Source organism: Psammomys obesus, unplaced genomic scaffold (assembly GCF_907164565.1).
Source record: "Psammomys obesus unplaced genomic scaffold, mPsaObe1.curated_primary_1811, whole genome shotgun sequence".
In the NCBI taxonomy this organism is placed as follows: Eukaryota; Metazoa; Chordata; class Mammalia; order Rodentia; family Muridae; genus Psammomys; species Psammomys obesus.
Genome location: NW_026591086.1, coordinates 6,434,972 through 6,448,690, shown reverse-complemented (window position 1 = coordinate 6,448,690; position 13,719 = coordinate 6,434,972). Strand labels below are relative to the sequence as shown.

General features: G+C 41.6%; 1 protein-coding gene across 1 annotated transcript in view; it reads left to right on the top strand.

The window, feature by feature from the left end:
* Adam7 (ADAM metallopeptidase domain 7) overlaps positions 1 to 117 on the top strand; it is a 31,951-nt gene extending 31,834 nt beyond the window's left edge. Inside the window, exon 23 of the mRNA XM_055609920.1 lies at positions 73 to 117. Coding sequence (XP_055465895.1) covers positions 73 to 117 — 45 coding nt within the window. The remainder of the gene's footprint in view (positions 1 to 72) is intronic.
* The last annotated feature ends 13,602 nt before the right edge of the window (positions 118 to 13,719 follow it).

Sequence of the window (13,719 nt, the reverse complement as noted above, 5' to 3'; positions counted from 1 at the left end):
CAAGGGACTGAAGCAGAGGTTTACAGATTTTTATGGAAAACAACTCACCTTTCACCATATGCTTCTGTTTAGAATTTGAAGCTGGACATCCAAAGCGGCTGCGCAAGACTAGGCTGAAGATCCTCAGTTCAGGTCGTCACATCCTTGATGTCTGCTCAACAGATCTTGGTCTCCAAATATTCTTCACATGCATGGAAAATGTTCAAGAGAAATAGCTTCTTTCTGTTAAATATTGAGTAATAGAATCCGCAACCAATAGCACAGACATAAGTTCCAGAAATGTATATGAATTTCTTAACGGGCTTTAGCTTAATATCCAAATAGGAAGTCTCTCTGCTCTAGTAATTTCCTACACCATATTAATCTTGTTACTTTCATAAGAATCAAAACCTGGGCATAGGTCATTTAGAGCCTCACAAACAAGGCTAGTGATTTGTCACTTCATGAGGGTCATAAAAGCGCTTACTCTCAGGCCAGGTGTGGTGGCCTGGGGCCTGTGATCCCTGGAGGGTGAGGGAGGGAGATCACAGGTTCAGGGTCTATGTGGGCTGTAGAGAGAGATCACATCAAGACTGGGAGGCTCGGTGAGAACTCTAACAAAAGCATGAAATTTTAAAAATGCACTAGGGACATTAGGGATGAGCTCAGAGGTGGAGCAGAGTAGAAGGCACCCTGGTTCAGCCCCCAGAACTACAAACAAACAAACAAACAGAAAGTTCAAAACAAAGAAACAGACAGTGCACCTGCTTTGATTTGCAAGCTAAATCACTAACATCTGCTTGAAATGAAATCATCTCCTGTTGAAGTGCCAGGGAGGTCAGGACAGGGTAGAGAGTTGTGGTAGATGATTACAAGTTGAGGGAAGAAAAGAACGGCCTTCTTGACTACAGAATAGACAGAAAGTGTATCATATATTACTAAGGTTGCAGGGGTTTTTGGTTTCTGGGTCTGCCTTTCTAAAATTCTATAAGAAGCTCAGAAGGTGACAGAGACTTTAAAGTTCTCTTCGTCTTGGTGCAGGAGAGGTCTCTGGGCCCTCCGGAAACATGACGGAAGAGCTTAGTGTCTATTTCCGTTCTGCAGATCACTGCAGACCTGTGCCTTTGTTGCCGTGAGTGGGGTTGCTTCTTTATACAGACGTCTGTGGGTGGGGGCACTCTCTCACAGCCTCTGTTTTCTTGTTGGGAACTCTTAAACCTATGGAAGCTATTTTTTTTTCCTCATACTGAAATAAAGATCTCAAAAGCTAAATTTTTTTTTTTTTTTCTGATTGAATGAAATAAAAGCCAGAGGGGAACAGACCTCGCTGTCCTTGGTGGTGTTTCTATCGCTGCACTATTACAGTTTATCCTCCTGAAGGAGCCAGTGAGAACCCTGGTGACTCAGCACATCACACAAATCAGCTTTCCAGAGCATCCTATTCGGGTTTTTTTCTTTTTTCTTTTTTATTAATTACACTTTATTCACTTTGTATCCCCCCTGTACCTCCCTCCCTCCTCTCCTCCCAATCCTACCCTTCCTCTTCCCCACCCGTGTCCCTCTCCCAGTCCACTGATAAGGGAGGTTCTCCTCCTTTTCCCTCCAATCCTGGTCTATCAGGTCTCATCAGGAGTGGCTGCATTGTCTTCTTCTGTGGCCTGGTAAGGCTGCTCCCCCCTCAGGGGGAGGTGATCAAAGAGCAGGCCAATCAGTTCCTGTCAGAGACAGTCCCCATTACTATGGAGCCCACTTGGACACTGAACTGCCATAGGCTACCTCTGTGCAGGGGTTCCAGGACATCTCCATGAGTGGTCTTTAGCTGGAGTATCAGTTTCAGAAAAGACCCCTGTGCCCAGACTTTTTGGATCTGTCACTGTCTTTGTGGAGCATCTGTCTTCTCCAGGTCTTACTATCTCCCACTTCTTTCATAAGATTCCCTGTACTCTGCCCAAAGTTTGGCTATGAGTCTCAGCATCTGCCTCAATACCCTGCAGGGTAGAGCCTTTCAGAGGCCCTCTGTGGTGGGCTCCTGTCCTGTTCCCTGTTTTCTCCCTCCTCCGATGTCCATCTTCTTTGTCTTTCTGAATGGGTATTGAGCATCTTAGCCAGAGTCCTCAGGAACAGCGCTTCCTCAAGATCCAGCTGTACCACTCCTAGGCACATATCCAAAAGATGCTCAAGTATTCAACAAGGAAATATGCTCAACCATGTTTGTAGCAGCTTTATTTGTAATAGCCAGAACCTAGAAACAGCCCAGATACCCCACAGTTGAGGAATGGATACAGAAATTGTGGTACATCTACACAATGGAATATTACTCAGCAATAAAAAGCAAGGAAACCATGAAATTTGCAGGTAAGTGGTGGAAACTGGAAAAGATCATCCTGAGTGAGGTATCCCAGAAGCAGAAAGACACACAGGGTATATACTCACTCATAAGTGGATATTAGACATATAATATAGGATAAACATACTAAAATCTGTACACCTAAGGAAGCTAATCAGGAAGGAGGACTCTGGCTAAGATGCTCCATCTGGGGTTTTAACCAAAGTGGCCTCTTTAAGAAAGAATATTGGCCTGGGGCTGCAGCTTATGGGGAAGGGAGGGGAGGAAAGGAGTAGGGAGGAAGAAGACAGATCAGGTCAGGGAGAGAATAAGAAGGGAAGAGAAAGGATGAGGAAGAGCAGGAGGAGGAGGATTACAAGTATTAAGAGGAGATCCCAACACCTGGTAGAAAATGGCAAGGAACTAGAAAGTTTGAAGAGAGCCTAAGCTGTGGAGTGAGCTCAAGGCTGTCTCAGCTACATATGGAGAGTTTGTCTTTAAAAAAAAATGTTACCTGTTGATGTAGCTCAATAAATGGAGCTCTGTGTGTATTGTGTGAAGAGTATAAACATATTTGTATCTTTTCACAACTTCAGAATTCATCAAATAGCAGCAAATTCATATGCTACTTCAATTTCATTGGCTGTGATTTTGCTTAATAGCTGCCCTTGCCATTGACAGTCACAGGCTCTTTCATTCTATTTTAATCATTAATATTAACTTGTAAATCATACACAGTACTATACTGTTATGTATTTTACAGAATGTCAAAGAAAGGGTTCATGAGGTTGCAAGGAACAGAAGCAGTGTTCTAAGAGAGACGTGCAGCTAATACAGGTGTCCAGGAAAAGTCTGTACAGGCCAGATGAGATGTCTAAGCACAGGTGCAAAGCTGTTCACGTCAGATGAGATGTCAAATGTAGGTACAGAAGGCTACAAGGGTCAGCTTGAAGTGGACTGAATGTCATGGGCAGAAGAAACTGAACTCAGGATTGAGGACCAAGGCAAGAGTCCTTTGCTGTGTCATTTTTTTTTTCCCTGAATGAGGTTCATAACAAGTGACTAGGTAACCAGCTTGTCTGAGATGCTTTGGTCTTTGGTTGTTCCTTTTATGGCCTAAGATAAGGGGAGGGAAGGTCCATCTGATATGACTGATAAGTGCCTGGTCCAGTGTTGATCATATTATCATATACATCTTCAGGTGTCCTCAGTGCTTGGCAAAAATATCCAGTCTATGCCTCCCTCTGTGCTGGTGTGGTTGGCCTTACATTTGTAAACAGACTGTAGAGTCACTTTTTCTTGGCTCTTTCTTATACTCAAAATGGAGTAACTTAGGATAAAGCCTGTGGATTTATAAAATGGAGCCACTCTGACCAGGCACAACCTGAGCTTATATTTCATACAGCACAGAGCAGCTCAGAGTAGGGCCAGCCTGATCTCTTTCAATCCCACTACACCAGACAATAATCGGACACCCCAAATTGATAGAAAAGTACACTTCCAGATTCTTCTGAAAATTACCCATGTGGGTGAACAGCACACACATTTTGGTATAATCTAAGTACCTTATAAGAGGATCACCCTCCTGGTTTTTCTAGTTTTCTTTGCTGTCTATCCAATAGCTCTTCCAAAAAGCCTACCACAACTATTATTCTGTCTTAGTCTCCACTTCCCCAAGCTCCGGCTTCATTATTTCCCCACTAGACAATCTCTCTAAACATCTAATCTGCATATTATTTCTTCAGATAAACTCAGTGCCTTCTAAAAGGCAAGTCCTTTTATGTTTTCCCTGTAGTTCTCAAAGACTGTCCACACTGATCATTCAGATCTCAGTGACTTCATCTAGTCTTCCAAACGCTACTGCTCTCATACACTCTGGGATGTTGTGTTTGGGCATACTATCCTGTCCTCTGCTGATGGACCATACCCCATTTGTCCTAGAAGGGACATATTTATGAGAAAGCAGAGGAAGCTGAAGCTTCTGGGTCTGTCTCTTGCAATGTCTCAGTGTCTTTCAACCAATTCCGTCTCTAAGTTTATTGCTATTTTTAACTCCGGACTGGTCGTCTAACTCAGACAAGACACACATTCTGCTGTTAAGCTTCACCTCTCACCCTACAACTTTTAACTGCCCTTCAACGGACAGTAGGAGAAATCCAAGATATCTACCTGTGCGAATGTCAAAGCCCGTAGCACATAAAAAAAAAAAAAGGAACAGAGACGCACTTTTGTGAAATGAAATCACTGGATGGAGAGAAACCCTGAGATTAATCCAAATATGAAATGCCTCTGTCATCCATCCATATACCCTTCAGTGTGTGATCAGAAACTGGAGCCTGAGCGTGGAGAGTAAGATCTGAAAGCCAGCTGAACAATGACCACACTCCACAGCTGCCCCGCCCCTCGGGGTTTCAACGGGGTTCCTATGGTGGAGAGATTGGAAGGAATGGGGGGCAGGGGGGACAAGAGATGCAGGAATGAAAGCCAAGTCTGTTCATCTGATCAAGGCTTCCATTTATTAGAAATTTTTACCCAACTTATATAAGGAGAGGGCAGGAAAGGGGGGAAGGTTAATTTACTGCTGCAGGAGATAGGAAGAGTGCTTCCATGGGTTAAATATTGCACCTGCAAGATACTGCAAGGATGTTTTCTTAAGCTATCCCACGGATGCTCTAAAACTAACAGAGAAATGTTCTCACAATCTATCACCCATGATTTCGGGTCCTAGGTAACTCTTCAACTAAATAGCTTTAGGTCTCCACTAAATGACCTTTGCTTATCACTTGGCTTTGGCTTCAGTAGATAGCTTTGGCTCCCGGCACACAGCTTGCATACAGGCCATGGTTCCTAGGGTTTAGGCAAAACACGGTCCCGATCACTGACCTCTAAACTACGCAGACACCTGGCAACTCATGCTTGAAACAGGATCAGACACAGCAGTGACTGCACACTGAGGAAATGTGTGGTCACAGAGGGGACTGTGAGGAATGACCAGACACCCCTCAAACACTCAGACACTCGAGGCACAATCTACGATTATTTTCCGAAGGTTGTGGTGCTAAGGAATCTCAAATATATTTTCATGTCAGTTTTGTCGGCAATAGAGTGATGGTGCTACAAAATGAACTATAGAAGTGATCAGTGACAATATCTTCATGACTCAAAGAACCACAAAAACCTGCTCTTTTTTTTTTTCTTTTAACTACAGAATTCAAAAACCACGTTAGAGATGCTGAAACCGAAAAGCTACCTTTTCAACATTTCTCACAGAGAGAATGGTTTCCGGCAATGAAGTTCACAGAAGGAACACAAGATGGCGACATAGCTAGCGAAATTTCAGGAGAGTGAGCCTTTACCCAGACATCACCAGACTTTCAAAGTGATGACTTGAAATAAACTTACCAAAAAATTTGCTAACGTCATTCTCAATCCTTAGAAACGGAAATGGGTGGGATTTTTCTTTCCTGCCCCCATTTCCTTATCTGCAGAGATTATAGGTCAAAGGGAAGATATACACCTAAATCAAACAGACACAGAAATAGTTGCAGAGTGACACCTTTGACATCCAGCTAGAAAAGGAAGGGACTCATGCTCAGCTCTGAAGTTCTTGACACTGGAACATAACATATCCCAATAACACAGACTTGCATAGGGGAGAAGGAGGGGAAAATGGAGATGAAGTTATTTATTTGATTTTTTTTTCTTTTTTTTTTTTTTACTGTATACTATCAGCTCATTTATTTTTCATGAAGGCCAGCTAGTTAGCATAGCCCTCTGATGCTATAAAAGCCTGCAGAGCCCCCTCTGCCCTCATCCCAAGGATGTATAATGAATGGTCAATGGGAGGAAAAGCTGGACATTTGCGTGGTTTATCTGACTTGGGGTTGATTGTTGGTGACAACTGATGTCCCTCTGCTAATCACAGCCAAAGAATGAGATATATCGATCAGATTCTCAGGGTCATTGAGAACTTCTTGATCACTCTCTAACCAAAGGTCAGGCTTTTAGAAGACGCAGGAGCCTTTCTGTAAGGAAACAGCTGTGCTGTGGGCTTGACAGAGTCCGTTAATGTCTTTGACCAGGACATCTGTAATCCCAAGCTATGGGTAATGGATATTGATTGTTAGGAAAAGGAGATATAGACAACTTAAAGGTTTCAGGGGCCTTCACAGACAAAAGGTATAGAAAGGTTCTTGGGAATACAGGGATGCTATCTGGGGAGAAACTTGTAAGAACTGTCTTACAGAATCTTACGTAAGTGAATTCAGAAGCCAAAACTGCTTACTTTAGGTTATCAGAGATTTGCCTTGGGAACAAACACGTTTTCTGAGCATATGCTTCATGTAGGACTTTACTCTAAACACTTCATTTGCATTATTTTAGGTAACATAAAAATGACTCTACAAATTAATCATTATTTTCAATTGCTAGCTTAAGAAAAATGATAGCAAAACAAGTCAAATTAGTGCACCAAGACACTACCAATCAGTGGTACAATCAGCTTCTCAAACTCAGAAGTCTAGCCCTCAGGAGCATGCTTTACATCAGTCCTATGATGCTGACATACAGTTTTGATGAGGCAAAACACACATGTGTGTGCCCAGCACAGCACACACACACACACACACACACACACACACACACACACAGCCAAATTCAGACTTGTGTGAATAAAATGAATATACTTCATTCTCAGTCTCACTTTCCATCCACAGGACTGCCCCGCCTTCTGTGATCACAGGTAGGAAATGCCAGCTCACCGCTGACAAATGAGAAAACAGAAATCTGAACAGAGCTCAAACCAAAGTTATAATTGCAACCGTTACCTACCCTAGGCCTGAGCTGACTGATGTGACCACAATTCCCAGGGCCATGAAATGCCCTAGGGGTGTCACCCTGGGGATAGAAGCGCTCGTCCTGAAAGTAGCTATCTGGGAGGCAATTGACAGTAGATAGCAGCCTTTCCTTACACCACTTGTAGTCTCCACAAAGGGGTAAGATATCAATATCATCCTCAAATTTTCTCTAGCTTGTTAGAGTCAAGCCTAGAGGAAAGATAGATGTCAATGGTTAACTGCCATTCTGGAAGGACTCCAGAAAACAAAAGTCACCGCTTTTCTCTTGAAAAGGGTAAATGGTTTGAGATGAATCATACTGCCGTCCACATTTAAAGAATGCCCCTCACATCCATAGCACCAGCATCTTGATGTCAAACCTAAGGGTGGGGAGCAAAGAGACAAGGCACATCCTGAGTTTGCAGTTCCTTTCCCTTAAAACCCTGATTCAGAACTACAGAATGTCAAGTTCATGAAAAAAAAAAAAGTGCCTAGACATGAATTCAATCTTCCCTGAAAGGCCTCTCGTGTTCACTCTGAAGGAGACATTGACTAATTCTGGAAATAACTAACACTTAATCCTAAATTTAACCCCAGCCCCAACCTCATTTCAACCCTAACCATAGCCATAACCATTATCATAACCCATAAGTCTATGCCAAATCTATGACTATTTCTAACCCTAACCTAACACTAATGCTAAGCCTGTTTCAGAAGACACCTTAACCAAAATCTAACAAAAAAAAAATCTAAACCAAAACCTAAACCTAATCTTAACCCCCAGCCCAACCCTAACCCTAACATTATTTCAACAATAACCATAAGTGTAAAACTATCACTAACCTTAACCCTAACACTAACCATCTGTTCCAGAAGACATCTAACCCTAAACCTAACCCTAATCTAACCCCAAACCTAAACCTAAACCTAGTCCTAACGCCAAGCCCAGCCCTAAACTTACTCTTAACCCTGAATTGCAAAAGTAACCCAACCCTAATCCTGATCCAAATCTAACCCCAATCCTAATATTCAGTTTAACTACAATCCTAACCCTAACTTTCCACCTAACCCTAACCCTAAACCTGAGTTCCAGAGGTCACCTAACCCTAATGCTAACAGAAACCAATATCCTAACCCTAAGCCTAACCTTGGGTTGCAGGTTACAGGATATCAGCTAACCAAACCTTACCTCTAACCATCACCTTCAGTCTCAGACTTCATCTAATGCCAACCCTAACCCCAACGAAACCCTAACAACAACTCTAACCCTAATCTGAGTTACAAATGTCACATAACCATGAGATTTAGAACTCACCTAACCCTTACAATAACTGTAATCCTAATTTAGTACAAACAATAAGGCAAATCATAACATCAAACCAAACCCAAAGCTAACAAAAACCCTAACCCTAAACCTAATAGAATACAAACCTAACCAAAATCCAGGCATGAACTCTAATCCTGAATTCCAGAATTTCAGAATTCAGGCCAATTTTATGGCCAACCTAACCTTATCCTTAACTTGGACCTTAATCCTAACCCTGAGTTCCAGAACTAAAATAACTATAACCCTTATCCCTAGTCTTAGCCCTAGTCTTGAGGTGCAAAAGTCACATAGCCCTAACTCTATCCTGCACCTAACCCTAATGCTTACCTTAAAATAAAACTCAAATCTTAACTTTAACCCTGAATTCAAGAGATAAGAACCATAGCCATAACTCTAATCCAATCCTAACTCAAATCCTAATGTTAAACCTAACCTTAATCCTAATCCTAAACAGAACCCTAACACAAATCGTAATCCTAACCCTAACCACAGCCTACTGTTTCTTGGAACAGGCAGAAATGAGGAAAAGACAACCTCAAATGCAACAGAATGAAGATATTTAATTCCTCCATATTGAGCCACCATCACAAAATGCAAAAGACAAATGAGTCCATCTGTCCATTAGTCACATTTCACCTATGCTAAGATTTTCATCAACTGGACAGAAGGACTCCATAAAAGTAAAACCTAGCATACATATATATGTATATGTGTGTATTCTCTCTTACTCGGATGCTATGTCAGTAGGTGACTCCCTAAACCTTCATAACAAAAATACAGAGTAAATGTACTAATATTGGTTTAGATGTAAATGAAATGTGTTGCTTTGATAACCAAAGAAAAGAAAACTCGATGAGTTTAAATAAGTAGAAAATAGCTAAATATTTACAGAAATCTTAGAAACAGGGTTCTCTTCCCCTGGCTTCTTGGACAGTGCATATTCTCTGCTCATCCTCAAAAAAAATTGCCAGGGCAGGGCAGATTCTATAAGTGTTCCCAGGTGCACAGATTTTCTCTTCCATTAGGCCTTACTGTATCTGTTTTTCTGAACTCCCCCCCCCCAAAAAAAAGGTCCCAGAAGGGATAAGGACATTTTATTTTAGAAGGCAGTGATATTCTCATCCAGATCTATCCAACAGAATATTACTTGTCTCCCTGTCTGGATTTAATGCTTCAGAGTAAACTTTAATTGTGTTTAATCCACATCTCTACATAAATACTTCAGCGCATTTCGTATTGTTATAACACCTTATGCTAAATAGCAGCTTGAAAATTCAAACATCTTAGTCAGTTTTGAACTGGTTTTGATTGGATTTTCTTTGAATTAGGTTCTTTATGGACATGATATTTTTTAAAAACTCTAACATGACTTTTAGATGCTGTTTGTGGAGCTGTAGAAATGGCTCAGAGTTAAGAGCACTTGCTGCTATTCCAAAGGATCTAAGTTGGGTTCCCAGCACCTACATGGTGACTCCCACAATTGCCAATAACTCCAGATTTAGGGGCTTGAAAGCCTCTCCTGATCTCTGTGAGTACTGCACTCGCGTGCACACATATAGACAGACGTGCATGAAATGAAAATAAATTTTTGTATGTTGCTCAGGGTTTCACTGAATGTGTATGCGATTAAGGGTTTCCCTTTTCTACTTTTTTTTTTCTTTATTGATTATCTTTGCTGTCGACTTTCCAGTTGCATTATAACAATTGGGGGAGGGGAAGGTGCAAGGAGGTGAAAGGGAGAGTCTTTTTCTTAATTGAAATTTAATAAATAATTCCTAAAATTATCTGGAGTAGAGGTGGAAGTAGTAGCAATTTACTTAGGGATAAGGGCTGAGCTGAAAGTGAAAAAAAAAAAAAACCCTAAAAGTTTTGATTGTGCAGTAAATAATAAAAGGGAACGAAGAGGAGGAACGTATAGGGCAGAGGTTCATGTCTTTTGTTAGAAATACTTTACTGTTATTTGATACTTTAAACTATGTGTAATTTGTATAAAACATTTCTGAAGGAGGTAAGTAATGAGACCTAGTAAATTAAGAAATTGCAGTCCTAGTTCATACAAATGAGTAAGTAATGATCAATTTTGATATGAGCTGGCTGTTTTTATTTCCTGATTGGAACTCGAAAAGAGGGAATATTTCTAGCCCTTATTAAAGATTATTTCCCTATCACTTAAAGTTGGCTTTCCCTAATGGAGAATTTAGGAGAACAGACTGAGGGGCTGTGTCTCTGGAGTCACTGCAAGCTCTCAGACTTTATGAAAGCTCTGCAGTGCCAGAGGCCAACCTAAAATTGTGACTGAAACAAAGCAGAGGCTGAGGGAGAGAAGTTTTAGGGCAGCCTGAGCCCTAAAACTTGATAAGAATTGGCTGAAGTGAACAGAACGAACAGGAAGGAGTCAGGAGTAGTCACAGAGGTGGGAGTCAGTACCCACCATGCCAGCTTGCTTGGGTGGATTTTTCATGCACATTTATTTGCATGTGTAAGTCCATCCAGCTTTAGAGATGGAGTGTTAGAGAGATTTCATCTGCCAGAGTAGAACAGATACATACACATACAACAAAGAGATATATACAAATGGCAACTGTTCAGTGATGGCAAAAGCCACCCTATGGCTTCTGAGACACATGCAAATAAATGCAATGAAAAGCGAGCAGTGTTCCAGGAATGAGGATAAACTGCCCTTCTCTTCAACATCAAGGCAACATCACTTTGTGACAGACACACCAGCTGTGTGATCATGGGTGAGGTCTCTGCAGCCTGCTTTTGACTGCAGTCTAACAGTGAAGGTCTTTTCTTGGAGACAGATGCCCGGTGTTGCTTTAAGGAACACTGCTAACAGAGGGCTGCTAGAGCCAAGGCTTCTGTTATAACTCAAAGATGCTCTAACATGATTTACTCTTTTAATTAGACACAGTTCTTAGGATTTTATCTTGGATGACATTGCAGTACTCAGACAATGACTATGCTGCTTGGCTTCCTTCAGTGACATCTTAGTAATTTTAGTGGATTCCAGGGTAATGTCTATGAGAACTCAGACATCTGTTTTTGAATGGTTATGTTAAAATGAAAACTGAAAAATATCCTAAGCTAATGATACCTAACACTTACTTCCATTTGGTTAAAAACCTTTCTTTATTCATAATTAATTTCTCAAAGATACATATGCTATAGGTATTACTCTTTATCCTTATTTACAAGAGGTATAGGGTTATTTCTTAAAGCAGTTACATTTGGTAAGCTAATAGAAATAGAAGTGTTGCAAACTTTGAGTCGTGTGTGTGTGTGTCTGTCTGTCTTTCTGTCTGATCCTCTTCCCCCCCGCCGTGTGTGTGTGTGTGTGTGTGTGTGTGTGTGTGTATGTGTGTGTGTATTGTTTTGATACTGATTCCCATTGTGTAACCCAACCTGACCTCTAACTCACTGCCTTCAGGCCTCGGCCTCTTGAGTGCTAGGATTACAGGCATGTGCCACCATACCAGGTACTATTTCTACTTTCTTTTTATATACGAAGCTAATGACAGCCAAAGATATTTCAGTATTTCCACTGGCTCCCCGAAGTGTGGTTGGAAATAGAAGAAATTCACCTTGGTGCTGCCTGAGTTCTGCTTGGATTGTGAAGGGAAACAGATGTTCCAATCTACCCTTGTCCTCAAGGCACTACCAACTTGGGAATATAGACTTACATAGAAGAAGAGAGAAAACCCAAGTGGCAGTGACCTGAGGTAGACTAGGAACACAGAGAGGGCTATGTCTCTCCTGTGCTTAAACATGAGCATGAAGAGCCTTGTGACTGTTTCCTACTGATTATCACAAGGAAGAGAAAAAAAAAAAGAAAACAAAATACAAATGTTATTAAAATTTCATCTTGGGATGAAAACAGTTCAGTGAGTAAGGGCATTCGGTGCTAAGCCTGATTCTAGTTTAAAGGGAAGTGTGAAGCCTCAGCAAGTGTATTAGAGGGGTTTCTATGTCTCATCAGGTTGCAGTGTGGGGCTAATTTATTTTCTTTTTGCTTTCACCATCCAACTTTGATAACAGCCTATTCCCTGTAAAGTTGGTGCTATGCTGCCATGTTGAATACACGAGTACTTAGAAATTGAGACACACAGTAATCAGCTCCCAGCAGTCCTGTCCACTGTCATCCTTGTGTGTCAGTCATTAGAAGATACACATGGACGAAACAGCCAGAGCCAGACAGTTGTTTTATAAAAGTCTAGTTCATTTTTAAATTTTTTGTTGTATGTGTGAGTGTTTAGCACATGCCTGTGGGTACGCTCAGAGGTCAGAAGTGGGTTTTAGATACTATAGAGCTGCAGTTGCAGGCAGTTGTGAACTGCCAGATGCAGGTGCTGGGAACCAAACGTGTGTCCTCTGGAGGAGCACCATGAACTTAACTACTGTGACATCCCTCTGGCCCTCAGATTCTAGTTTTGAAAGCTGTTAAAGTCATCAGCAAACTTTTAACTGATATGTACTACTTGCTCAGATTTTTAACATCTTAAATTCACATCATTTCTATAAAAAGAAAAGGTAGCTCTTAGCCTTCTACTTAGTCTACGCAAACAAGATTTACCAACATGTAAGTGCATGTCATTCAAGGCTGGATATTAGGGCACAGAATGAAAAGTGCTGTGGTATGACTTTTTCCTGGAAGGACATGAATAAACACTTACTCGCTTCAGACAGGGCTCTAATGACATCTCAAAGAAATAAATCTATCCACATCTGTGTTAGTGAATCGGTAGGGTTATTGGGATTACTTACAGGGATGTGGTGAAGCAGTATAACAAGAGCATGGGTGACGGAAAGGCACCTGCATCCCCAAAAGGTCCATCAGGCATGGGTGACAACTCACTAAAGGTGGAGCTTTCTGTATGACTTTCAGGCAGCTCAACTGGCCAGAGTCTCCTCCCCCTCTCCCCACAACTATTCATTCCTTTTATAGCCTTGGGGAGATGCGCTGTGAATCTTGTAATTCTGGGGCTTCCTGAGTCCTGTGAGCTTCATTTGCTTCCCGCATCTAATGAAGCTCCTTTCTCCCTCCAGAAGAGAGTGTTTCGATTGAGAGGAAAAGCTACACAACAAGGTCTATGCAACCCAGACTTTCCAAGTACTCACTTACTGTGACTTCAGATTGTAGGTGAAGTTGTTAAAACCGCTGACTCCTCAGGAAAGTCCCCCCAAGAGAGTGAGACTTTTGGCTCTGGTGTGCACCGCTGAAATCTTTTTGGCCATTGCCTCTTCTTTTTGAG